Source organism: Diabrotica virgifera, chromosome 10, assembly GCF_917563875.1.
Source record: "Diabrotica virgifera virgifera chromosome 10, PGI_DIABVI_V3a".
In the NCBI taxonomy this organism is placed as follows: Eukaryota; Metazoa; Arthropoda; class Insecta; order Coleoptera; family Chrysomelidae; genus Diabrotica; species Diabrotica virgifera.
In genome coordinates, this window is record NC_065452.1 from 120,316,923 (window position 1) to 120,344,663 (window position 27,741).

Sequence of the window (27,741 nt, forward strand, 5' to 3'; positions counted from 1 at the left end):
GTCTACATAGACTTCAACATACATAATTTTTTGCATACATAGATTTTACATAAATAGTTTTTAATTTCATTGGTTTTTACAAGCATCGACTTTTAACGATGGAAGTTAGAATGGAGGGTTAGATAATAGAACAAGTGAAGGAGTTACATATTTAGACATCACACTATCTTACTACGGAAAGCTCAAAACAGAAGTGAAAGATCTAGTGAATAAAGCGAGCAGAGAGGGTTGACTGGATGAAACAATATGGAGAAATCAAGACATCGGGAAAGAAATGAAAGGCATAATTTACAAGACAGTCGTCAAACCAATAATGAAAGATGCGGCAGAAATACGACCTGACAGAGAGGTCGAAAATAATGCTAGAAAAAGCAGAGATAAATAACATTCGAAAAATCGATAGTAAGACACTATGGGAAAGAGATAGAAGTACACATGTACGACGTAGATGCAAGGTGGAAAACATTAATGATTGGGTAAAAAACAGAAGAGTAGAATGGAAGGACCACATAAGCCGAATGACAACAAATAGAGTAGTAATTACGGTAGGAGACGGTTCCCCAATATGACGATGATTAATGAGAAGACGACGAAAACAATGGAATGCCAACTAACTAGAGGCACATTAAAAAAACAGAGTTATGTCTAAACAAGAAGACAAAGAAGAAGAAAAAATTTTTGTAAACCATTAACTGCAAAAGTTAACAGAAAAATGTAGGCTCCAAAGATTGCTATTAAAAATTCTTTTAGCCTGTTTACAGATTTTCAACAATATGGCCGCTACTAACTGTCAAAGTTCTGAAGTCCCTATTGCAGTACCTTGTATTATAATATAATAATACACATCTCTAATAATAATGGGTCATTTTTGATGTCTCGAATTTGCTAAATCTGTTGTCCTATTTAAGAGATTTTTTTAATATGTTATAGCCTTATTCTTTAACAATATCACTGTAGTAATATTGTTGCTAGACAGGTAAATTGTCATTGTATACCGGGTGTATCACTCAAACTGTGATTTTTTCTCAAAGTTCGCGTGACCCTGTGAAATATTCTAACATTTATAAAATACTGAATGTTGTTCTGAAGCTATTTCCTTGTGGCATTTTTCGAATCAACTATTTTAAATGGGAAATAAGCCACAATTTTACTAAAAAATGATTATATTAACGTTTCGACGTCCAAATCGGATGCCGTTTTCAAAATACAAAATATTTATAAATCAAACAAAAATGTTGTTGGTTATTAATAAAAATTAATAAATAAATCAAAAAATAATAATAAATCAAACAAAAATCATAAATATTGGCAATATTGGCAAGTCTTCTACTTTAAAATGTATAATATATATCTGAATTGCCGATATAAATGAATCACATTAAATAAATTATTAGAAGAATTTTTTACTAAGAAGTACATTTTTGTTTGATTTATAAATATTTTGTATTTTGATAACGGCATCCGATTTGGACGTCGAAACGTTAATATAATCATTTTTTTAGTAAAATTGTGGCTTATTTCCCATTTAAAATAGTTGATTAAAATACTGAAATTAAAACCAAATTGTAGCATAATTTTCTTAACATTTTGTTTTTTCATTCATTCGCTTATGTTGGATAATAAAAAAGGTTAGGTAGTTTTAAACAACTAAACATTAAGGATACAAAATTGTCCGGCACCTAATAAGAAATAATATATTTAAATTTTGTTTTTTTTTTTAGTGAGAATTATTAATTTTTTATAAAATAAGCTTTCTGTAATTCCTTGGTCTGGAATAAGCTGGTGTCTGATCGGCCTATGGAGGAGCGGTACGGCAAGGGTTAAGGGCTTGCGGCTCGGTGACACTCCTCCATAGATCCCTAGATTAGGGCGTTGACGCCTAAAAACGGTGTATATATATATATTAATTTTTCCCCTCCTTTCAATTTTTAAGAGTTTGATGAATGACCCCGATTGGTTAATACAATTTATTAAATATTTTATTTTACTGATTTTTAAAAGCTTGGCGAATGTATCGAGTCAATATTTGAATCATTAAGAGGATTAATTAAATTATTTAGATTATTCCTTCGATTTTTAAAAATTTTACAAAGGTGTTGAATCAAAGGTCAGATATTGTCAGTAGGATCAAACTAGAGTTTTTTGTTTACTTCTTTTTCTGAGTAATATATAAATTTTTACACCGTCAGAAATTAGAGATTTCAACGAATAAAAAGCCATTTTTCGATTGAAAATTAGGCTGCTTTTGATATTAAATCGAAATCATATATTGTGTGTTTGAAGCATATACATAAATACGGGTAATATGACCCTTGTATGCTCCAATGGTGAACATAACTACCTCTTAGAACCCACCAAATTTCATTTGCATATCCCAACTAGTTTTAGAACAATAAATAAATCGTCAGTTTATAAGAAAAATTTCAACACCCCTTATCTCCGAAACGAAGCATTTGTGGACAAACGTTTATAAAGCAAACTATCATTATTTTTTCATGCAGAATTATCCCTTAAAGTTTTCCATACTTATTTAAAAACACTTTGTAGTGATGCAAAACAAGGCTAGTTGTTAAAGTACCTAACTTTTTTATTATCCAACATACGCGAATTAATCAAAACACAATGTTAAGAAAACATGAGGCTATAGTCGGGCTTTAATTTCAGTATTTTTATAATGCTAGAATATTTCACAGGGTGACGCTAACTTTGAGAAAAAATCACAGTTTAATTGGTACACCCGGTATACAATGACAAGTTACCTGTCTAGCAACAATATTATTACAACGATATTGCTGAAGAACAAAGCTATAACATATTAAAAAAATCACTTAAATCGGACAAGAGGTTTAGGAAATTTGAGACATTAAAAATGGCCAATTTTTTAGGCGGTGCGTTAATTTGTTGGAGAAGTGTAATAATAAATGTCTTTGCAATCATTTCTTTTCCTGCCTATCTTAGATTTAATCCGATAAAAAATTATTAAGAGGGAGAGAGAGGGAGAAATATTTTTATTCGTTTTTTTGTGTACTGTACTGATAGAACGAAAATCAAACAAGGTTAAATATACCGCACTAGAAAATATTAAAAGTCGAAATTTATCAAAGAATGTTTCATAAACAAGAAACTTTAATATTCTTTCAAGAGAGACACTGCAGCTTTTCATGTGAAAGCTTTCGTTTTGAAATCTATCGGTTGGAATTGTAAAAAAATACAGGTATTTGCTTTTTAGAATAATATCGCAGCAAAATTACGAATCTTTGAATGAATAACTTTGTTCAATAAAAATTCTTTCCTTTTGTAATTGAAAGAGTTTCCTAAAACCAATTTTGTATTCGCGTTTCTACTATTATCGGTTGCAGATATTTATAAGCTTTCAAATAGTTTTTTAAACGTCAATTTTTGTGCCATATACAAGTATATATGTTACCGGCCAAACCCGATTTCAGGATAAACTAGTTCGGCTTACGCCCAACTAGTTTGTCCTGGTCGCGATAGGATAAACTAGTTTAACCTAGGCCAAACTAGTTTATCCTGATATTAATACTGACCCTGCAGGATAAATTAGTACGGCCTAGGATAAACATTTTATTATACCTACAAAGCTAAAATAAATAGATAAACTGAATAAAATACTCTGTTATTGTTCAAACTAATGGACAATTGTTATTACAAACAATCATATTATAAAAAATAATTAGTGTTTTTTATAGAAAAAATAATTATACCTCAATTATGAAAACTATTATTTATTTTTCAATGGAGTGCTTCGGTGACACTTAGAATCGCGGAGTATCATTACCTTCTTGCACTTGCATTTTAAAGCCTGAGTTTACATCTTCTATCTCGAAAAAAGTTTATTGGCAAAATGTCGAATTCTGATCTAGAAAAAAAATTAGAAACGTATTAGAGATCTTAGTACCCCAAAATGTTAGATAAATTATTAAGTAAGAAAAAATAAAACCACAATAAGGAATTGCCTACAGTAATAGAGAATAATAATTGCAATGATATTCTAAGAGAAGACAGTGATGATAACGTTGAAGAAGTGTAGCAGAGAATCGTGTGAAATAGGTTAACAAAATGTTGTTCTGAAGCTATTTCCTTGCGGCATTTTTATAATCAACTATTTTTAATGGGAATACATAAGCCACAATTTTACCAAAAAAATGATTTTATTAACGTTTCGAAGCCCAAATCGGGTTTCGTTGTCAAAATACAAAATACTACTAAAATAAACAAAAATGTTGTTGCTAAGTAAAAAAATTCGTCTAATAATTTATTTAATCTGACTCATTCATATTGGCAATTCAGACGAATATTATACATTTTAAAGTAGAAGACTTTAAAATGATATCGCCAATATTTATGAGTTGCGTTCCTGGGATGACTTTACTAAAAGATAGTTCATTCGATTACATGAAATCAATCCCAACTCAAGAATATCCGTCACAAAAAAAATCATAGCATGTGGTCTGTCTTTAAAAAGACAACCAAATGCAACGATGACAGTCAAATTCTCGCGTTAGAGATTCCATAGTAAATCACGAGGGAAAACCAGGAAAAACCTCGTGATACTATCCCGACATCGTAAGTTTTTGGTTTTACATTTAATTTACTTTCAAAAAACTAATACCAAATTCTGACTTTAATATGTTTAAATTATAAATAATATTAATAATACATAGATAAACAATAAGTAATACTAAAATATAAAATTTGTACTAACTCGATATGTTATTGACTTAATAATCGTGGTATTTTCTTTCTATTGACTTCCTCTTTCAGTATGGGTAACCACATCCTACTGCATTCTACCGAGGAATTTGCGACACAATTGGTTTCATTTAGCATAATTAGAGCCGCTTCTTTGATTTCTCTCTTTTTACTATCTGATTCTTTCAGGACTATACTTGAATCTCTCCACTGAACTCTATGTTCATTATCCCATGCGTGTTGATATATTTGAGATCTTTCAAACTCTCTATTTTTAATATTAGACTGAAGTTCACTTATTCTAACGTTTAATGGTCTTGATGTTTCAAGAATGCAGTAGGATGTGGTTACCCATACTGAAAGAAGAAGTCAATAGAAAGAAAATACCACGATTAGTAAGTCAATAACATATCGAGGTGGTACAAATTTTATATTTTAGTATTACTTATTGTATATCTATGTATTATTAATATTATTTATAATTTAAACATATTAAAGTGAGAATTTGGTATTAGTTTTTTGAAAGTCAATTAAATGTAAGACCAAATACTTAGGATGTCGGGATAGTATCATGAGGTTTTTCCTGGTTTTCCCTCGTGATTTTCTATGGAATCTCTAACGCGAGGATTTTACTGTCATCGTTGCATTTGGTTGTCTTTTTAAAGACAGATCAGATGCTATGATTTTTTTGTGACGGATATTCTTGAGTTGGGATTGATTTCATGTAATCGAATGAACTATCTTTTAGTAAAGTCGTCCCAGGAACGCAACTCATAAATATTGGCGATATCATTTTAAAGTCTTCTACTTTAAAATGTATAATATACGTCTGAATTGCCAATATAAATGAGTCAGATTAAATCAATTATTAGAAGAATTTTTTTACTTAGCAACAACATTTTTGTTTATTTTAGTAGTATTTTGTATTTTGACAACGAAACCCGATTTGGGCTTCGAAACGTTAATAAAATCATTTTTTTGGTAAAATTGTGGCTTATGTATTCCCATTAAAAATAGTTGATTAGGTTTACAAAATGAAAGCAACTTCTGACAAGTCTCATCCACCAGCTAAAATTGTAGATAATTTAACTACACCTATTTCAGATATTGACAAAGGCAATGGTGATCTCAGTAAACATCATTGGAGTTATTGTTCAGACAAATGACGAAGCATTTTACAAAATTGGTATCAAACTTGGTCTACTTCAAAATCTACAGTTTGGGTTTTATTTTTTCTTACTTAATAACTTATCTAACTTTTTGGGGTATTAAGATCTCTAATACGTTTTTAATTTTTTTTTTCTAGATCAGAATTCGACATTTGCCATCATACTTTTTTAGAGGTAACAGATATAAACGAAGACTTTAAAATGCAAGTGAAAGAAGATAATGATACTTTAAGGAAAATAAATGATAATTTTTATAATTGAGGTATAATTATTATTTCTATAAAAGCACTGGTTATTTTTTATAATATGATTGTTTGTATTACCAATTGTCCATTAGTTTGAAGAAAGAATCATTATCGTTTTAATAAAAATGGTATTTTATTTGCTTTATAGGTATCCTATAATGTTTATCCTGGGCCGTACTAGTTTATCCTGCAGTGTTCGTATCAATATCAGGATAAACTAGTTTGGACTAGGGTAAACTAGTTTATCCAATCACGTTTGGGACAAACTAGTTTGGCCTAGGCCAAACTAGTTTGTCCTGAAATCGGGTTTGGTCGGTAACATATACATGTTGTTTGTAAATCGCAAAATATGACAACGTAATAAACTACATATTAACATACTTTGATGATAAAATAACACAATTCATTGGGACTAATACAAACAAAAACTAATGAGTAAAACCTTATACCAAGATAATAATAAAATTATAAAGAACAGAGGAAATAACGAAGGCTTACTAAAAAAACAATGCGCCACAACAAAGTACCTCCTTTGATAAAGTTTGCAGTTTGAGGCTCTTTTGCAGCGCGTTTTACTTCAAATTTGACAAGAATTTCTAAACAAAACTAGAATTTAATTTTTCATCAAAATCAAAATACACTTTTGCGCCGCATATATTCATATCGGCTCTTTTGTAGCTGAAATAGGGATGACGGTTGTTGACAAAATACCGGTTTTGGTTATACCCATTTTTTTACTCATGGTTTAACCTGGCGGTTATAACCGATTAAAAAAAACCGGTTATTCCAAAAACCGTTGTTTTTATTTGTTAATCAATAGCCAATACCCAATAGGTTACAATGTTAAATTTACATTGCACTTTAGTATGCCATACTCCCTCCGAATCGATATGAATAGTATCGATATCAATACTATCGAAAGAATATATCGATACCAAAATAAACAGCCTCGGCGCGTGTATTGAGTACTGCGTTATGAAATGGGGAAGGGGGAAGTGGAAGTTGGGACAAGCCAATTGGGATCAAAAATAGAAATCAGTCATCAGTGTTGTCAAATCGGTTTCGGTTTCGGTCAGCTTAAAATGTCTCCTTCGCTCAAAGGCTAATTATTTCCCCATTTTTTTTTTCACTGAATTGATTATTTTTTCTAGAGAAAGATATATCCGATAATAGCCGAGAGTTTACAAGACCTGCAAAGACTCATGAGTAAAATAATAAGGTGTAGTTGGGAGTACGGACTCTCTCTCTCTCTCTCAATATCAAAAAGACGAAGTTTATGAAAATTAGTAAAAACAACCATAATAATAACGAAATCTTGATAGTAGAGGGCCAGCAGATCGAAAGAGTAAAAAAGTACACTTACCTATTGTGCGTCCCACCTTGACTTTACAGTACAGGTTCTTATGACCAACAGTGATGCCAAATTTTATCAGAAACAGGTTTTAAGCAAACATCCTTTTTTCAATAGGATAACTATTAATAACGTGGGAATTAATATTCTTGACATTTTGTGGCTGTCAGGGTTTCTAAAACATTTTTTTTTTCGAAAAATACTTTTATGCGAACAAAATAAAAATAATTTTGCATAAAACATTTATATAATACCTAATGTATTTAAGCGCATAAATTTGTTAAACCATAATAAATACGTAGGTACCTACAGAAATAATTAAAATACATTTAAACTATATATTTTAGCTTCTTTCTATAATCCTGTCTTCCTCACTTTCACTGCCACTGTCATAGGGTGTAAACACATTAAAATGACATTAATTTCATCTTGGAACTCAGTCATTAAGAATAACTCCAAATTTTCCAAATAAGCAATGAGTTACTCAATACAATGTTATCAGTAATAATTTTAAGCTTATTTAATATTCTTTATTATAATTTAATTTAGGTGAACTGACCATCAACAATAATACTTTATTTATTCTCAACTGTAGGACCTGGTAGGACAAATAAAACTTTACTTAAACTTGACTGACAATCTATTTTATATTTTTCTTGACATTACTTCAGAACTGTATATACTGTCAATACATAAAGTAACAACCATATAACAACATCCACTTTTAATGTTGAATATTCTAACATTTTTAACCAAAAAAAGTTATTAAGCATATCGACTATAAAATTGCTGATTACTTTTCGTAAATCAATATCACTCACAAAAAACAATGAAAAATATTGTTTTATTTGACTGTAACGGGTTAGTTTTAATTTACCATTTTAGGGACCTACATTTTTAGGACCTTGGTAATGTCCGATTGAAAATTCTTTTGAAGAAAATCGGCATCGCCGCGCTAAAAACTCCCATAAGGATTGTATTGCCGTATGTTCGTGTACTGTAAAGTCAAGGTGGGACAGACATTAGGAACATTTATAACAGAAAATAATGACTACAACTGCAGAAACAACTTAACGCCTTTGAAATGTGGACCTATAGAAGAATTATGAGGGTTTCCTGGGTAGATAGAGTCACGAACAACGAAGTACTGAAAAGAATAGGTAAAGGGAAGGAAGTTGAACTTACAATTAAAGAAAGAAAACTACAGTATCTCGGACATGTGATGCGGGGCGAGAAGTATAGCATCCTGCGACTCATAATGCAAGGAAAGAGAGATGGCAGAAGAAGCATCGGAAGATGACGAATTTCATGGCTAAAGAACCTGAGAGAATGGTTTGGATGCAGCTCAAAACAACTATTTAGAGTTACTGCCTTAAAAATTAAAATAGCTATGATGATTTACAACCTCCCTAGCGGAGATGGCACCTGAAGAAGAAGAGGTAACTTATCCAGTCTTTTACCGGTTATTACTTTAAAAACAAAAAACCGGTTATAACCGGGACAAAAAACAACCGGAAAAACCGATTATTACGGAGTAGAAAACCCTTTTTAGGTTTTTGCGACCTCTTAGCTGGAATATTATGTGCACCATTCATTTTTACCGGATTTATCGGTTTTTATTTTTGTTTTATTTTACATGCTTGTTTTAATGCAGCCATAGTATAAGTAGAAGACACAAAGGCAATTTGCAGTTTTCTCTTTTTACTACTATGTGAGAAGCTTAAATTCCCCTGAAACAATTTTCTGTTAGCTGACTTCAGTTATTCAGGGTAATATTTTATTTTTCAGATGGGTAATTTGGAGGTAGTAATATCGCCAGACATATTGTCAGACAACGAACCTAACGACGTGACTGAAGCTGTCGAAGGGGGCACAATCCGGCTCAAATGTAAAGCCACTGGAGTGCCGGAACCGACAGTTGCTTGGAGAAGAGAGGATGGCGGGAATATTATCTTACGGCACGAAGGCAGAGACAAACAAGGTGAGAATTTTACCTTACATTATTTAAAAATTTGTGCTTTACGGAATGCCACTATTAGACCAGAGAAAATAACAAAAAAAGATACTCTTTGCCTTTTTCGTGATACTTTTTGGTATATAAAAACTGCTTTTGATAAACTTGGTGATAACAATACGTAATAAACAAAATATGCAAAATATTAAACGATTTTTTTTACTTTTAAACAATATACGGGGTGTCCCGAAAAAGTTGCTCATAAATTATACCACAAATTATGGGGTCAAGAATAGGTTGATTGAACCTAACATACCTATATACAATAGTGCACACAAAAAAAGTTACAGCCCTTTGAAGTTACAAAATGAAAATCGATTTTTTCGAATATATCGAAAACTCTTAGAGATTTTTTATTGAAAATGGACATGAGGCATTCTTTTGGCAGCAACATTTAAAAAAAATAAAGTGAAATTTGTGCACCCCATAAAAATTGTATGGGGGTTTTGTTTCCTTAAACCCGCCCAAACTTTTGTGTACGTTCCAATTAAATTAATATTGTGTTACCAGTAGTTAAACACAATGTTTTTAAAACTTTTTTGCCTCTTAATACTTTTTCGATAAGCCAATGTTTATCGAGATATTTTGAATATTTGACGAATCCACCACATATTTGTATATGGTTAAAAGTACGATTATAGAGGCCTGTTAATAATCTAAAAATTTATTTATAATTTACAATTTTAGGTATGTTTTGAAAAAGAAGCCACATCTCGATAAAAGGTGACTTATCAAAAAGACTAAGAGACAAAAAGTTTTAAAAACACTGTGTTTAACTAATGGTACCATAATAATAGTTTAATTGGAACGTACACAAACATTTGGGGGGTGTAAAGGAGCAAAACCCACAGAAAATTTTTATGTAATTATATTAAAAAAGAAGCCGCATCTCGATAAAAACTGGCTTATCGAAAAAATACTGAGAAACAAAAAAGTTTCAGAAACGTTGTGTTCTAACGTTACCACAATAATAAATTAATTGGAACGTAGACAAAATTTTGGGGGGGTTTAAAGGAACAAAACCCCCATAAAAATTTTATGGGGTGGACAAATTTCACTATAATATTTTGTTTTAAGATGTATCTGACATAAGAATGATACATGTCCGTTTTCAATAAAAAATCTCTAATAGTTTTCGATATATCGAAAAAAATCGATTTTCATTTTGTACCTTCAAAGGGCTGTAACTTTTTTTATGAGCACATTTGTACTAAGCTAAGTTAGGTTCTAAATGAGACTTTCTAAAGCTATTTTTATTAATGTATTACTTAATTATTCCCAAAATAACTTCAAAAGTGAATTTTTTGAAAATTATTAATACCTTTTCTAAAAAATTCTAGAACCCGAAATTTTAATTTCGCGTGAAAAGAGGGACAATATCACATATATAGTGACGGCCTAAACAAATACAACACCTAGCTAGAGGGACAAATATTTTTTTAAATATTTATTTATGGAATATACATTATAATATTCTTATTATTTGATAGGGAACATTATAAAAAAATTTGCAACATCATTTTCTTCAAAAAGTTAATAATGGGTTAATTGATTTCTATACCCCTCCTTGACTTTCTATACACTTAGTTACTCTATGGGGCATTGATTGAATTAAGTTGTCTATATCATATTGCAGAATACTCATTATCCAGATTATTTTTATGGCATGCCACAGGTCTTCTAAGTTTGCTGGAGGACATGGCAGTCGATTTAGGTTTCGACCTACCATATCCCACACATGATCGATGGGTTACAAATTAGCTGATCTCGATGGCCACTCCAAAGTCTCTTTACCAGATTCTTGAAGGAACTCCATGGTTTCACGAAAAATATGAGGTCTTGCGTTATCATGTTGAAGTAGAGCATTCACCAATGCATCGAGCTGTCAGAGTGATGTTAGTAAGAACTATAGATGATTCGCTTTCCAAACATATAGCACCCCATACCATAATTATTGGTAATCTTGCAGTATGGCAGTCAACAGACAAAATTCCATTGGCCATTCCAGTTTTGGCAAGCTCTGCACCTATGCACTATTCTAAACGTCGAGGCTTATGATGTGATGTCAAGGGTAACACTAAAAGAGAACGGTAAGATCTCAGTCCCACTGCAAGTAATTTTTGATTAGCTATTTGTCTTGAGGCTACCCTTCCTCTAGCTGCAACTTAATCATCTCTTACTTGATATAAACTGTCCCGTCTAATTCTGAGAACAAGAAATGTAAGATGGAGCAAATCACTGCCTTGCAGTATTCTAGGACATCCAGATTAGTGTTGCCCAAAATCAGTCTTGGTCTTGCAGTCTTGGTCTTGTTCTTGCGTTTTTGCAAGACCAAGACCAAGAACAAAACCGCCTAATTTGAGCAAGACCAATACCAAGACTTACCGTGCAATATTTGAGCAAGAACAAGACTAAGCCTGCAAGACTCTTGCGTCTTGCAATTAGAACTGAGGGTCGTTTGATGAAGTACATTAGTTCGGGTATATTCTTAGGTAAAGCTAGGACAAATAATCCCCGGACAAATAATCCCGGACAAAAGATTCCCGCAAATTATCCCCGGACAAAAAAGCCATGGACAAAAGTCCCCGGACAAATAATCCCCGGACAAAAAATCCCCACAAAAACTCCCGGACAAAATATTCCCAAGAAATATTTGCTGCCGAATAGTTCTCTAAAAGTTTTCTCGAAATTTTACCAAATTTGGAATTCCAATTCCATTCTGAAAACTTTTTAACCTAAAATAATGACCTAAAACGTTTAGGTCATTAAAACGCGTTTTAATGACCTAAAACGCGCCTTGGCATGTGAACAGTCTTAAGTAAAATGTAGTTGTAATCGCGCGTTACCAAAACGCGCTTTATCAAAACGCGCGTTATCAAAACTCGCGTTAAGCGCCTGTCAAGAGAACGGGGCCTTAGCTCATTCCCCATATCTTCCACGATTTTTGAAAAAACTCATACTCCTTTGTCACGTAAAATTTGAAGTTTCAGCATGAAATTGGAATTCGAAATTTGGTAAAATTTCGGGAAAACTTTTAAAGGACTATTCGGCAGCAAATATTTCTTGGGATTTTTTGTCCGGGATTTTTTGTGGGGATATTTCGTCCAAAAAAATTTGTGGGGATTATTTGTCCGGGATTTTTTGTGGGGATTTTTTGTCCGGGGATTATTTGTCCGGGGATTTTTTGTCCGGGGATAATTTGTGGGGATTTTTAATGCAGGATTATTTGTCCGGACCCCTTCTTAGGTAGGTTTTACTATACTCTATTTATACTTATACACTTATACTTTTATTATAATCTATTATTTACTTACTATTTCATACTCTATGAGAAGCAAAAAAATTTGTAAAATGGGACTTATGCACCTTACGAACAATACCATAAACAAACGTACATTCTTCGCTCTGAAAATAATTGTCCGGGTTTTGAGAATAACCGCCCTCTATTCTCTATTCATAAATTAATGTATCGAAACTTTTTAAAAAGTCATATGCTGATAAAAAATATACCTTCCTAATAAGTAGTTCATTTTTTTCCTTAATTGGTTTTCTAGGAATTTAAACACCACAAAAATCATATCGATATATAGAATAATAAGACTATTATGTATATTTTTTCTGCTGAGTATGACTACGATAACGAGACAGACTAATAAGAGATAATGCCGTGCCGGCTATACCGTGTAACCAAATACCCAAATATTTAGTAAGGATATCGAAGCATTCAACAAAGAAATATTTATAGTGAAATACATGGAAAACAAAAGGACATTTATAAGCTGTTTTTCTGTAGGTAGTTAAATTAAATTGGTCATTTGTTTTACCAATCGACTGTTCTTTTGTTACTCTTTGGTTGATATACACTACTCCAAGAACTTAACGCACCACCTTAAACGGGTCATTTTTGGTGTCTCTAATTTCCTAAACTTGTTCGATTTAAGTGGTTGATAATTAATTTGATTTTTTATTTATTTGATTTTAATGTTTGATAATAATATAGCCTTATTCTGTATAAATATCGCTGTAATAACATTGTTTCTAGACAGGTAAATTGTCATTGTACACCGGGTGTACCAATCAAATTGTATTTTTTTTCTCAAAGTTCGCATCACCCTGTGGAATATTCTAGCATTTATAAAATATTGAAATTAAAACCCAACTATAGCCTCATATTTTCTTAACATTTTGTTTTTTTATTCATTCGCTTATGTTGGATAATAAGAAGTTAGGTACTTTTTTAACTAGCCATGTTTTTCATCAATACAGGGTGTTTTTAAATAAGTATGGCAAACTTTAAGGGGTAATTCTGCACGAAAAATAATTTGACAGTTTGCTTTATAAATGTATGTTCGCAAATGATTCGTTTCCGAAATAGGGGGCGTTAAAATTTTTCTTACAAACTGACGATTTATTTATTGCTCTAAAGCCGGTTGAGATATGGAAATGAAATTTGGTGGGTTTTAAGAGGTAGTTATTACGCATTTTTGACATACAATTAAGAATTTAATATTCACCATTGGCGCGCATACGAGTAACATGACCCGTTTGTTTAGAATTGCCCCTTAAAATTTGCCATACTTATTTAAAAACACTCTGTATTGATGAAAAACATGGTTAGTTGTTAAAACTTTACTGTTATCCAACATAAGCGAATTAAAAAACAAAATGTTAAAAAAATATCAGACTGTAGTTGGGTTTTAATTTCAGTATTTTATAAATGCTAGAATATTCCACAGGATGATACTAACTTTGAGAAAAAAACACAGTTTGATTGCTACACTCATTAGTACCGATAAGTTATCGGGTACCTATACAACGACAATTTAACTTCTAGCAACAATATTATTACAGCGATATTGTTAACGAATAAGGCTATATAATATTAAAAAATCACTTAAATCAGACAACATGTTTAGGAAATTCGAGACATCAAAAATGACAGATTTTTAAGGAAGTGCCTTAATTTCTTGGAGAAGTGTATAATTCTCGGTTTGGTATTCGGTACCAAAATGAGAACTGGCATTAACATATGAAGGGCCAGGGGAAAAACGATGAATGTCTATCTGCAAGCATTTTCGGTAAAATGAGAAACAAAGTTACATATTCATTGTTTTTACCCCCTGCGTCCAATCTTGTGACGTGATTTTAAGACGATTAACATATTTATTTCCCCTTGTCCATTCACATGTTAATAGTACTCTTTCTAAGCTAACAGATTGCACAAAAATCTCAAAATGACCAAAAATTGACATTCATCCTTTTTTCCTCTAACCCTTAATATTGTGGACATCTGTCACCGAATTGAATGCTTTTTAAATCACACATTGTCAATGGCAAATACTCGAAAAAATACGTAAGTTCCTATTAAACTTTGGTTAGTTGGAACATAGACACGGATCGCTTAGATCGTAGGTTCAAACCCCACCCGGTGTCAGTTCTTTAGATATTTATTAATTTGGTTGGTCTTTACTATGGCTGTGATATTAAAGCTTAAAATTGACCTACTCTGTTACGTAGTTCTAAGATATGTAATAGGCTAATGAGCAACTGCGAGACTTGCAAGACTCTTGCTGCAAGACTAAGACCAAGACCAAGACCTGGAGCGTAATACCAAGACCAAGACCAAGACCAGGTGTACTGTCGCAAGACCAAGACCAAGACTCTCTAAGTCTCGTCTTGGTCTTGCATTTGGGCAACACTAATCCAGATCCTCCGCAATGCCGATAAATCTCATCATTGGACAATCTCTTCCAAACTCTTAACTCCGTTGATGGATTAACGCTTCAATTCTTTGTGAAAATTCCTGTAAACCAAAACCGGCCTCTTCCATGCTTACAATGCGTCCTTTTGGGAGTCGCTTAAATGACGAAGTTGCTAACGACCGCGAACTCTTGGCATTTTAATTTTTCTGGATACATCAAAAACAATCCAAAATGACTAAAAATTACAAATAAACTAAAGTTAAATACATACAAATAAACTTTCTGATCTTTTTTGTTTTTGCAAATAAAAAAAGAAGCTTTAGTTAAAGAAAAGATATATATATATATATATATATATATATATATATATATATATATATATATATATATATATATATATATATATATATATATATATATATATATATATATATATAACAGCACTGCAGGCCTCAGGGCCTATGGCTTGAAATTTTTCAACTGTCTTTCTCCACTTTACTCTGTCCAGGGCAGCTGTCTTCCAGTTTACAACGCCTGCTCTTTGTAGATCCTCTTTGGCTGCTTCCAGCCACTTTTTCCGCAGTCGGCCCCTCCTTCTTCTTCCCTCACCTCTTAACAATATAATCTTCGCCCCTCGGTCCCCTGACATCCTTTCCACATGTCCCAGCCAGCGAAGTCTTCTAGTTTTTACCATATGGCTGATTACTGGCTTCCCAAACATGCTTGAACTTTCGCATTCGTCCGTCTTCTCCATTCGTTCTCTCCCACTTTCACACCATCGAAAATCATTCTCAGCACACTCCGTTCCCATCTTTCCAATGCATTTTCTTCTCTCTTATTCAGAACCCAACATTCACTACTATACAGTACTGTAGGTTATATCACCGTACTATATAACCGCAATTTATGTGCTCTTGAGATAAGACTACTTTTTAAAAGTATGCTCAATGCTCCAACTGCTCGTCTTCCCTTCGCAATTCTTTTTTCAATTTCTGGAACTTCATCTCCTTTCTCTATTACAGTGACCCCGAGGTATTCAAATTCTTTTACTTTCTCGAAACAATATTCTTTTCCATCGTTATCTATTCTAATTTTCAAAACCTGTTCTTCATTTAGTGTATCTCCCATTTCCATAAATTTTGTTTTGTGTTCGTTAATTTTCAGACCGTACTGCTTAGCTTTCCCTTCAAAAAGGTTAAATATTCTTAGCAGTTCTCTTTTTGTTCTTGTTATCAATACTATGTCGTCTGCATATGCAAGTACTTGAGTTCTTCTATCATGGATCGTACCTTGCGTTCTGATCCCGCTCTCCCTGAATATTGCCTCTAATACACAATTGAAAAGGACAGTTGATAGAAGGTCTCCCTGCTTCAAACCCCTTCGTACTTTGAACTTTTCTGAGAGGCTACCCTCCAGTGCTACTCGATTTTCTGTTCTCTCGAGTGTCATTTTCACCAGTTTGACCAACTTCTTCGGTATCCCAATTAACCGAAGTGCCTATCATATGCCTGCTTGAAGTCTATAAACAGGAGCTTCATATTTAGATGTTGTTCGTAGGTACCGCACTGTAACATCTTTAGTACGAAAATCTGATCGATGGTAGATCTTCCTTTCTTAAAACCACCTTGATATTCTCCTACCTGCACACTAATATATCTGTCTAATTTTTCTCTTATAACCTTGGCAAGGACTTTATAAATTACATCAAGCAAAGCGATACCTCTGTAACTTTCACATTGAGATTTATCTCCCTTTTTGAATATCGGGCATATTACAGCCTGACTCCATTGTCTCGGCATTTCTTCCTGATCCCATATCATCTTTAGTAGGCTACATATTCTCTTTTCTAATATTTTACCTCCATGTTTAATCATTTCTCCTGGAATGTCATTGATACCCGCACTCTTGTTATTCTTTATGCTTCTTAAAATTTCCATTATTTCCTCGTCTGTCGACGGCCCCACTACATCCTCTTGGTTGTAGTTTTCTTGTATCACTTCCATCTGAACCTCGTCATTACCTTCCTGCCTCTCATTTAGCAGTTCCTCAAAATGCTCTCTCCATCTATCCAGTTTTCCTTCCTTGTCGCCTATTAGGTACCCCTCTTTGCTCCTGTAAAAGTTTTGTCCTCTTGAATATTTTTCTTTACTTCTTTTTGCTTCTTGGTAGAAATTTCTAATGCTCTTATTGATATAGTGCTGGTCAATATCTTCAAGCTTTTTACTCATATGTATTCCCGCTTTTTATATCTACACATTCTTTTTGTGTTTCTCCTCTCTTCTTCATATTTCTTTCTATTTTTTCCACTAGGCTCATCTATCATTCTTTGTCGTGCCTGATTCCTTTTCTCTAACCTTTTTCTACAGTCATCATCGAACCATTATTTTTCCTGTTTTCTACTTACTTGTCCCAGGTGCTTACTTGCTGATTCCTTCCAAGATTCCTCAGTTTCTGTCCACTCCGTTTCTTTATTGTCATGGTACTGCCTACTTCTAAGCTTGTCCGTAATTTCCGCTTCAAAGCTCTTTGCAATGTCCTCGATGTTCAATTTGGCAACATCGTATTTTTTTTCGACTTTCCAAATGACTTCTCGGTTTCGTCATTCTTTCTCTTATTTTTGCTATCAACAATATATGATCGGAATCCATATCAGCTCCTCGATAACTTCGTACATCTGTTATTTGTTTCGCACGTTTAGCTTCAATCAATATATGGTCAATTTGATTCCTTGTTTGGCCATCTGGCGAAATCCATGTCCCTTTATATATTGCCTTATGATCAAAGTATGTACTCATTATTCTCATATTATTCTCCTGTGCAAAGCCTATCAACATCTTGCCGTTGTCGTTACTTTCCTGGTGCTTACTCCTTCCACTTTTGGTCTTCCTGTACCTGTTCTCATTACCCACTTTAGCATTAAGGTCCCCTATAATTATTTTAACATCATACTTTGGAATTCTATTGTAAACCCGTTCTATAGTATCATAAAATTCATCTTTTGTTTCTTGATCTTTGGTTTCTGAAGGGGCATGCATATTTAATAAACTTAGCTTTCTAGTCTTACCTCTGATTCTCAGCATACAGCTCCTTTCTGATAAAGCTTCAAAGGCTACCACTGCCCTCTGCAGCCTCTCACTCACCACAAAACCTGTACCCAGCATTCCATCGGCGCCTCCACTATTGAAAAAACTGTAACCGTCCTCTGTTATCACACTGTCACCCTTCTGCTTCGTTTCTTGCATTGCTAACACATCCAACTTATACTGCTTCATTACTGTCACTATCTGCTTCAAAGCACCAGCTTCATATGTACTCCTCATGTTACAAGTTCCTATTCTAAGAATGGGCTCGTTGTTTCTCTGTTTTTTCCCTCTTTCTTTGTCATTCGTGTGTTCTCTCAGATCCTTGTTCATAGCGGTTTTTTTGTCATCTTGTCCCCTCCACCCCCGCTCAAGAAAAGATAGCGAGATAAAAACTTTATCGCATATATTTTTTTAGATAGATTCTGCTAATTTATTCTTTTTGAACCTTTGGTAATCTTGAAATGCAACATCCCACTTATTTATTTTGCACAAGATTGAGCTTGTCAAATCTTATTCTTAGTTATCCTTTTATTTTCCACGTTCTTATCGGTCATATATCTTGTTGTTATGGGTTGACAGGAGTAGGTTATCGGTGATCTTTCCTGTAAGTTGAAAGAACTTTTTTATGAGTAATCCTTCCTGTAAGTTCGGGAGGATTTTTTTCTCGGTGATCCATCCTGTAAGTTGGCGGGTGTTGAGGATCAGACCGGAAGTGCTCCTGATCCTTACCATCGCTAAGTTACAACTACCCTCGAATGGTTTTTAGTCTGTAACTCATGATTTGACAGGAAAGTCTCATTATGTATTTTGAGAAAAATTCAATCATCGATGTAGTTCCGTTGAGGGGTAGTCCTTTCAGGAGTTCAGTTTGTCGTTTTATTCATGCAGAATTTTTCTTTTCAAACTTAGCAATCTGTATGATATGTCCTGACTCAAAAGGAAGCAAATTGTCAAGTGCCTAATTAAAAGAACTTTTTGTCCTTAATATAAATCGTTAAAGTTTTTGTAACTGAATTATTTCCATTAGAATATTGGCCTCTATTTTTAGATTTTATAATTTCTTCTAAAGATAAATATTAAGTTTATTTCTATTAAAGGAAAATTATATCTTTCCTTTCATCTCTGATCCACTTACGAATCACTGCAAATGGCCCGAACTCAATGTGCTCCAAAGAAATAAAGAATAAATGCAAGTGGTTTCTGAAATAGAAAAGTAATTCAACTCAAATAAAACAAAAATAATAAACGCGGAGACAAACACTTCAAATAAAAGGATAAAACAGATGCTTTTGATTAAAATCAGCAGACGGTATTTTAAAGGTTGGAAAATTTCGAAAGATGTCCGTATCAGCAATCGACTTTAAAATAAATAACAAGGTAAATACTAATAGGTATACAGTTTAACACAGTATGTTTACTATAATTTGCTGCTTAAATTAAGCCCATTAAAAGATTTTTATCAATTCCCTTCAGCTTTGTTTCTTCTTTCTTCTTTATCCCATTTCTATCCAACTTTGGACATAGGCCTTCCCCAAATTTTTCCATTTCCGTCTCTCCTTGGCTGCGCTTTTCAAGTTAGTTTCTGCAGCTATTACAATATCGTCGTTCCATCGCTTCTGAGGTCTTCCTCTTTCTCTTCTTCCTGTCCACGGTCTCCAGTTTTGTAGTTCAGCATTCCATCTTTTATCTTCTTCTCTCGCATTGTTGCCCGCAAACCTCCATTTTAACCTTGTTATATGTTCAGTTACATTTTTTACTTTTGTTTTCTCTCTTATTCATTTGTTTGATTTTCTGTCTTGTAGTTTTATTCCCAGCATGGATCTATTCATTTTTCTCTGAGTTATTTCTATTTTGTTTATGTTGGCCTTTGTTAATGTTCATGTTTCTGAGCCATACGTCAGAACAGGAAGGATGCACTGGTCAAATACACGGGTTTTTAGATACTGTTGTATCTTTGTGCTTTTTAGTATCCATTTTAACTTTCCAAATGCTGCCCACGCCAATAGGATTCTTCTCTGTACTTCAATTGTTTGGTTCTCTGTATTAGCTTTGATTATTTGACCCAGGTACGTATTCGTCAACAACCTCAATATTGCATTATTTATATTTATATTTATTTTGTCATGATTTTTGTTTTACTCATGTTCATTTTTAATCCTATCTTCTCTGATGCGTGTGCTAGTTGAATCAGCATTGTGTCTAGTTCTTCTTGGTTGGTTGTAATAAGCCAATGGTTGTAATAAGTTCAGCTTTGTTTAGAAAGTTAAAATTGCGGCAACTGATAAAATATTAGCAAACTCTCATTGTGTAACAAGATCTTAAAATAAACGGGTAACTACAGAGAAGATTTTTCCAGGATTTTTCTCTATGCTGATTTGTTCTCTACTTTGTTTTTGTAGTTGGTAATTTTTAGAGTTTCAGATATTGTTTTAATTAGTCCATACATTTCAGTTTGGCTGACTTTTTCCCACTTATCTTATGATTTTGTGTGATATTTCATTTTCCTGCTTCTGTTCAACATGGCTGATCTAACATAAAGATCCAGTAGCATGGACAGTTTTAGATGCATCAGTGAACCATGTTAAGTCCTATTAATATTTGGGACTTTTTGTTCTCTAGGTGGTATTTGTTAATCTTCTCAGTAAAGATTGGTTCTGGTGTCATCATATCTGAGTTCATCTGAAAGATGGATTCTTCCAGTATGATCTCAGTAGTACAGTATGCGGCAAAATAAACAGTACTAAAATGAATATTGAAATGTTTATGATTGTTCATGAAATGTTTATGATATATCTACTATACATGATATATCTAAGTATTGCAAACATTATTCAGGACGACGCACGTTCCCGATAAAACAGATGTTAAAGATGCCATCTGGCCAGTGGCGGATCTACGGGGAGGAAAAATGAGGAAATTTCCCCGCTAACAAGATCCAAAATTGAAGAAAAAAAATGTTCAAACATAAAAATATATTAGCTGACATGAAACAGAAATCACAGAAAGACAAATTTAACCCAATAAAAACGCTAGTTAGGAAAGTTAAAGAAACTTAATGCCTATAAGTTTTTATTTATGTCTTTTATGTAATTTAAGTTTATCTTTTTTTATGTTTTTTGGTTCGTTTTTCATTGGAAGTTTCCCCCTAAGGCAAATTTCCCCACCCAAGGCAAATTTCTAGATCCGTCACTGCCTCTAGCACGAAAAATCTTTAATTTTACTCGGTAATTCCGAAATGGCAGACGGTGGATCTGTCTGACTCCTTCAGCATTCCCCATATATCCGTCACGTCAGGTGGAGTTAGTTCTGGTCAGTGGCATCTCCCAAAATGATCGCGTAGTATTCGAAGAGATTCCCTGGCAGTGTGACAGGTTGTCCCGTCCTGCTGAAACCATTGTTGATTTTAAGCTTGTACCGTTTTCTTGACCTTTTCCGTATGACCGAAAATAGTACTCCACCATAAAAAATTTTTCTGCAAATCTAAGAACCATTCTGAAGCACTTAACATTATCACGACATTCACATCAGTTATAGCGACGTTCGAAAACCACTCAGTACATTTCGGCGTCTGACACGTACAAATTTGAGGCATACGAATTTCAGTACTTTTTATTTTGCCGCATACCGTGTTTGTGTGACCACTCAATACATTAGCCCCGAAGTTATCATGGGTTATCATCAGAGAAATAAAAATCGACTTGTTTTGTGATTTGTCTCTAAGTCGCATATTCTCGAAAAATTAATCTATTCCATAATTTTGCCTCTCTTGGTATACACAAAATAAAAATTATGTAGTAGTGATTATTATTTCTTAGCCACTACTAATATTCACATTTATTGTTTAAGTTATGTATTAACAAATCTATCTGCCTATTAGAATATTGTTGAGCTATGCCCTCTTAATGATAGCTAACAACTGTGAAAATATTTTAAGTGTCAAAATGTCTTATTTACATGGTTGTAAGGAGTTGTTTAAATACAGTGGAACTTTGATAACTCGGATTAATCGGGACCGCGACCGATCCGGGTTATCGAAAATCCGGGTTATCCGGAAAATATGGTAAACATTAATCAAATACGGTATACTTACAACTCCGTTATAATTGAAATAACATGAAATATATATACAGTATGTCCCTGTAAGTTGTATCCATATGGAAAACTTTTTTATTATTAATTTTACAAAAAAAGTTACTCTTTATAAAAAGTTCTGCATGGTCCAAAACCCAAGATTCAACCATCAGATATCAAATTTTATGAATGTTATACGAGGTATGTCAAAAAGTTTGAATTTCACTCAAGAGTAAAGTAGCTTTATTTTTCACAATATTGAAAATTGCTATTATGAAAAAGTTGTTTGGAATTAAAAACTATATTCTAATATTCAATTACATCCTTCTAATTTAAAATTTTTTTTTTTTGAAAAATTATGGTTAAATAAGATTATTTTCAGTTATTTTAATTCTGATAACTCTTTTATTATTAATTTTACGAGAAAAGCTGTTTCTTAATAAAAATTATTAGTGATTCAATTTTATACGAGGTATGTCAAAAAAGAAAAATTTAGATCAAAAGTACATAAAGTATCTTTATAGTTCAGAATATTTCAATTAGAAGAATGTAATTACATACTGGAACATAGTTTTTAATTCTAAATAACTTTTCATAACAACAATTTTCGATATTGTGAAAAATAAACGCATTTTACTCTTGAGCGAAATTCATATTTTCTGACATACCTCGTATAAAATTGATAAAATTTGACATAAGATGGTTGTATTTTAGGTTTTAGACTATGCAGAGTTAAAAGAGTTATCTGAATAATTCAGATAACTCTTTTCAATTCTTGAAATAACTGAAAATAATGTTATCCATAATTTTTCAAAAAAAAAATTTTCAATTAGAAGGATGTAATTGCATACTAGAATATAGTTTTTAATTCCAAACAACTTTTCATAATAGCAATTTTCAATATTGTGAAAAATAATGCTACTTTACTCTTGAGTGAAATTCAAACTTTTTAGCATACCTCGTATATTATTTAAAAAATTTGATATTTGATGGTTAAATCTTAGGCTTTTGACCATGCAGAGCTTTTTATGAAGAATAACTTTTTTTCGTAAAATTAATAATAAAAAAGTTTTCCATATGGATACAACTTACAGGGACATACTGTATATATGCACAGTACCTACACATGTAAATTACTAAAAACACGCAAACACAAACCTAAGCAAACGGAAGCGAACAATACAAGACTGTACTACACACAATACAGTCACAATCGGAACGATGTTATGTTATTTAAGAACAGTGAAAACTAAGACCATTGTTTAAAAAAGAATTTTTTAAATAGCCTTTTAGTCTTTTTTAAACAATGCTAAGAGAGTTTGAAAGAAATAAAAGAATACTACAGGCGCCTGTTGTTTCCGACAATCCGAGCCAATGCCCGTCGCTTTGCCGCCGGCGCCGTGTGCCGTGAGTTATTTTTACTATCGTATATTTCAAATTACACAAATACACATTATCTCTCAAATATTATATTACATACATTTTTATTCTTGAAATGTTTGTCTGATGAAAATCGGTCCGGGTTAGCCGGACTTCCGGGTTATCGGGGGCCGACTTATCGGGGTCCCACTGTAATATGAAATAGGATTATTAGGATTATTCATATTTGAGGTATTTCGACAAACTTGTTGAATGTTTGTTTATTTATGTTATCTCTTAAGTTTATTGTCTGCACTTTTTGACTATTTCTACACATAATTATAATGTTCAAATAAAAATAAAGGAAACCTAAATTTAAACTAAAATCTCAATATATATTTTCTTCTGAATTATAGTTTTTATAATAACACATTTACTATATTAGCATTAAATCCACAAATAAGAGCTACAGACTAAAATTTACTTAGCATAACATACATTTTTGATAAAATCTTTTGAATTAAAGCATGTTTGGTTAGCATATCTTTAAACCTATGGAATGAAAGGACACCATCTGTTGATACACATTTTCCAAACTCTTCATAAAAAACATCATCCAACTTTAATTGTAAAGTTTAGAAACAATTCAACTTCGTCGAAATGTATACTATCTATATAGTCCGTAGGAAAGGGTTACGAAATATATTTGGAGTTACGGAGAAATCATTTTTATGTGTTTATTTTATATCATTTTAATATAGTTTACATATAAAAATATTATTTATAACAGAATGGAACTAAAATTACCCTCAAAATTTTGCAACACGAAAATCTATCTATCTTCGAGCCTTAATCTATCCATCTTTGAGCATAGGCCTCCGCTTCTCTTTTCCACTGGTTTCTATCCAGCACTGTGGTCATCCATCTGGATCCGGCATGCTTTTTGAGGTCGTCGCTCCATCTCATCTGAGGTCTTCCTCTCTTATGTTGTTCCCATGGTCGCCAGTAGATATTTACTTGTTCCATCTTTCATCTGCTTGTCGGATGGTGTGATATGCAAATTTCCATTTGAGTTTTGCCACCACTTCCTTAACGCCTTTCACTTTGGTTACTCCTCTATCCAGACGTTTCTTGTGCGATTTTTAACTTTTATATGCAGCATCTGTCTTTACATCGATCTTGGCGCTTTTGCCAGTTTATCGATATTCTCCTTTGTAAGTGTCCAAACTTGGAAGCTATATGTGAAAACAGAAAGTATACACTGGTTAAAAATTTGCGTTCTAAGATATTGCGGGTATTTTTTGTTTTTCAAAATGTAACTTAATTTACCGGATGCTACCCAGGCCAGTCTGATTCGCCTTTTTATTTCTGCCGTTTGGTTTTCCTTGCTGAGATCTGTCCTTCTTCTTCTTCTTTAAGTACAGTGCCCAAATTTTTAGGCGTGGGTAGCTTCCATAACAATTTGCCGATATCGTTCTCGATCTTGTGCGGCATGTAACAATTGATCTGCTGATAAGCCAGTCCATTGACGAAGGTTTCGGAGCCATGAATATTTCTTCCGACCAATTCCTCTTTTTCCGTCGATCTTTCAATTGAATATCAACTGCAGCATCCTGTATCTGCTACCTCTCATTATGTGCCCCAGATATTCAAGTTTTCTCATCATTCAAGTTTTTTATCGTCTTGGTAAAATCACATTCGCCTTGACCTACTCTGTTTAAGACTTCTCTGTTTGAAATGCGTTGAACCCAAGATATTCTGAGCATCCTACGATACGACCACATCTCAAAGGCTTCTAATTTGTTCATCATGTTAACCTTCATGATCCAGGTTTCACATCCATATAGTAATACAGGATACACATAACATTTTAGGAACTTGATTCTTAGTTGTAAGTTCAGCTTAGAGTTGCTCAGAATAGATCTAAGTTTCATAAATGCTCCTCTTGCAATTTCAATACGAGTTTTAATTTCTTCATCCGGATTTAGTGTCTCGTTTATCCAACATCCTAGGTATTTAAAATGGTTAACTTTTGTTATTGGTTCATCACTGACAATTAGTTGCATAGGGCCGACGTCTTGTTTACTAACCACAAGTAACATTGTCTTTGTTGCATTTATGTTAAGTCCATTATTGGAGCATTCTCTAGTGACTCGATTTATAAGGAATTGAAGATCTTCGATATTTTCAGCCATGATCGCGGTGTCGTCTGCATATCTGATGTTGTTAATCGTTTCTCCCCCGATTCGAACTCCAAATTGTCCTTCCAAGGCTTCATTAAAAATTATTTCTGAGTATACGTTAAACAAAGTTGGGGGTAACACACAACCCTGTCTGTCACCTCTTTGAATGCAAATTTGTGTTTCTTTGCCGTCTACCAGAATTGAAGCTTCTTGATTCCAATATAGATGTTGTAAAAGTCTCAGATCTTTATCATCTATTCCAATCATTTCTAGATATTCAAACAACCTATCGTGTTGAACTCTATCAAACACCTTCTCAAAATCTATAAAGCAGAGGTAAATTGGTTTCTGTACTTCCCATCATCGTTGAAGTAATGTTAACATTGAGAACAAAGCTTCCCTTGTTCCCAATCTTTCTCTGAAACCGAATTGTTTGTTTCCCATTGTCTCTTCACATTTCTGCTTGATTCTATTAAGAATTATCTTAAGAAGTAGCTTGAGAGAGTGGCACATGAGACTAATTAGTCTAAAGTCTTTACATGATGATGTGTTAGGTTTTTTTGGGAGTGGAATAAATGTAGACTCTAACCATATCTGTGGCATCATTCCAGATCTGTCCTAAATATATATATTCCTTAACTTGTCCTATTATATTTTGACCTAACGTGATCGACGAGTTTTCGTCCATGTTTGTCATAATCTTTGTTTTATTGTAATTCATTCTCAGTCCTATTTTTTCGGCTTCATCTTTTAATCCTTCTAGCATGGTTTTTAAAGCTACTTTTGTATCAGCGATTAAGATTATATCTTCCGCATATCGTAGTTGGTTCAGATATTGTCCATTGATTTTAATACCTCGTTCCTCCCAGTGAATTTTTTTGAAAACATCCTCCAGTGCTTGACTAAATCGTTTTGGAGAGATTGTGTCTCCCTATCTAACTCCTCGTTTTATTTGAAAAGGTTCTGTTCGTTCATATACTTTTATTCTAGTTGAGGCATTCCTACATATTCACACAACCAAACTTATATGGAATCATCTGATATTTATTATTATTTCCTGCGAATTTAAAAAAAACGAACACACGGAGACAAACAAAATTTATTTTAAAGCAATTTAAAAACAAATACATAACAATTAAATAAAATAAAGTATTTAACAGACAAATTGAAACTAGCTGTTTTAAAGTCAATATAATAAAAAATTTCAATGTAAAACGAATAACGTTTAAATTGTTTTTATTTATTTTTTTCTGTTTTTTTTTTTGGTAGTCAGTGTTATCACCTCTAGTCCTTATGCAAGCGTCAGTTTCCGTGGACACGCTGCTAATCAAATTATCAACATTTTGTTGTGGTAGGTTGCTCCATCCCTTAAAAGCAGCTTGTACTAGCCGTGCGGTGTTTTGTGGATTATCCCGGCGAGCTCTAATTTTTCTTTTAAGCAAATCCCACAAATACTCTATAGGGCTAAACTCGGGGGAAGAGGCAGACCACACCAAACAAGGGATACCTTCTGCTTCAATGGTGTCTTTAGTCACTCTACTGGTATGTAGAGGTCCATTATCATGCAAGAAAATCTAATTTTTCTCCTGTTGCACCTCTTCAGAGCATAACTACAGGTTATCAACATACCTGTGAGCAGTTAAATTTGATTGGATGACAATTAAAGGAGTTTTTTACGGATCACAATTCCTCTCCGATTTCGTGGGTCATTTGATTTTACACAAATACTGATTTTTTCTGAAAATAGCACATTTTGTCAATTCCCAATGTTGCAGTTTTGGTGGTGAAGACATCAATTTAGGCGACGAATCTTGTGCTGCCTGGATAACTTGGGAACCCATAACTGTCTCC

The 27,741-nt window shown here is 33.1% G+C and overlaps 1 protein-coding gene across 1 annotated transcript in view; it reads left to right on the forward strand.

The window, feature by feature from the left end:
- LOC114325410 (lachesin-like) overlaps window positions 1–27,741 on the forward strand; it is a 1,092,141-nt gene that overhangs the window by 877,165 nt on the left and 187,235 nt on the right. The window contains exon 7 of the mRNA XM_028273477.2: window positions 9,267–9,459. Within this exon, the coding sequence (XP_028129278.1) occupies window positions 9,267–9,459 (193 nt within the window). The remainder of the gene's footprint in view (window positions 1–9,266; window positions 9,460–27,741) is intronic.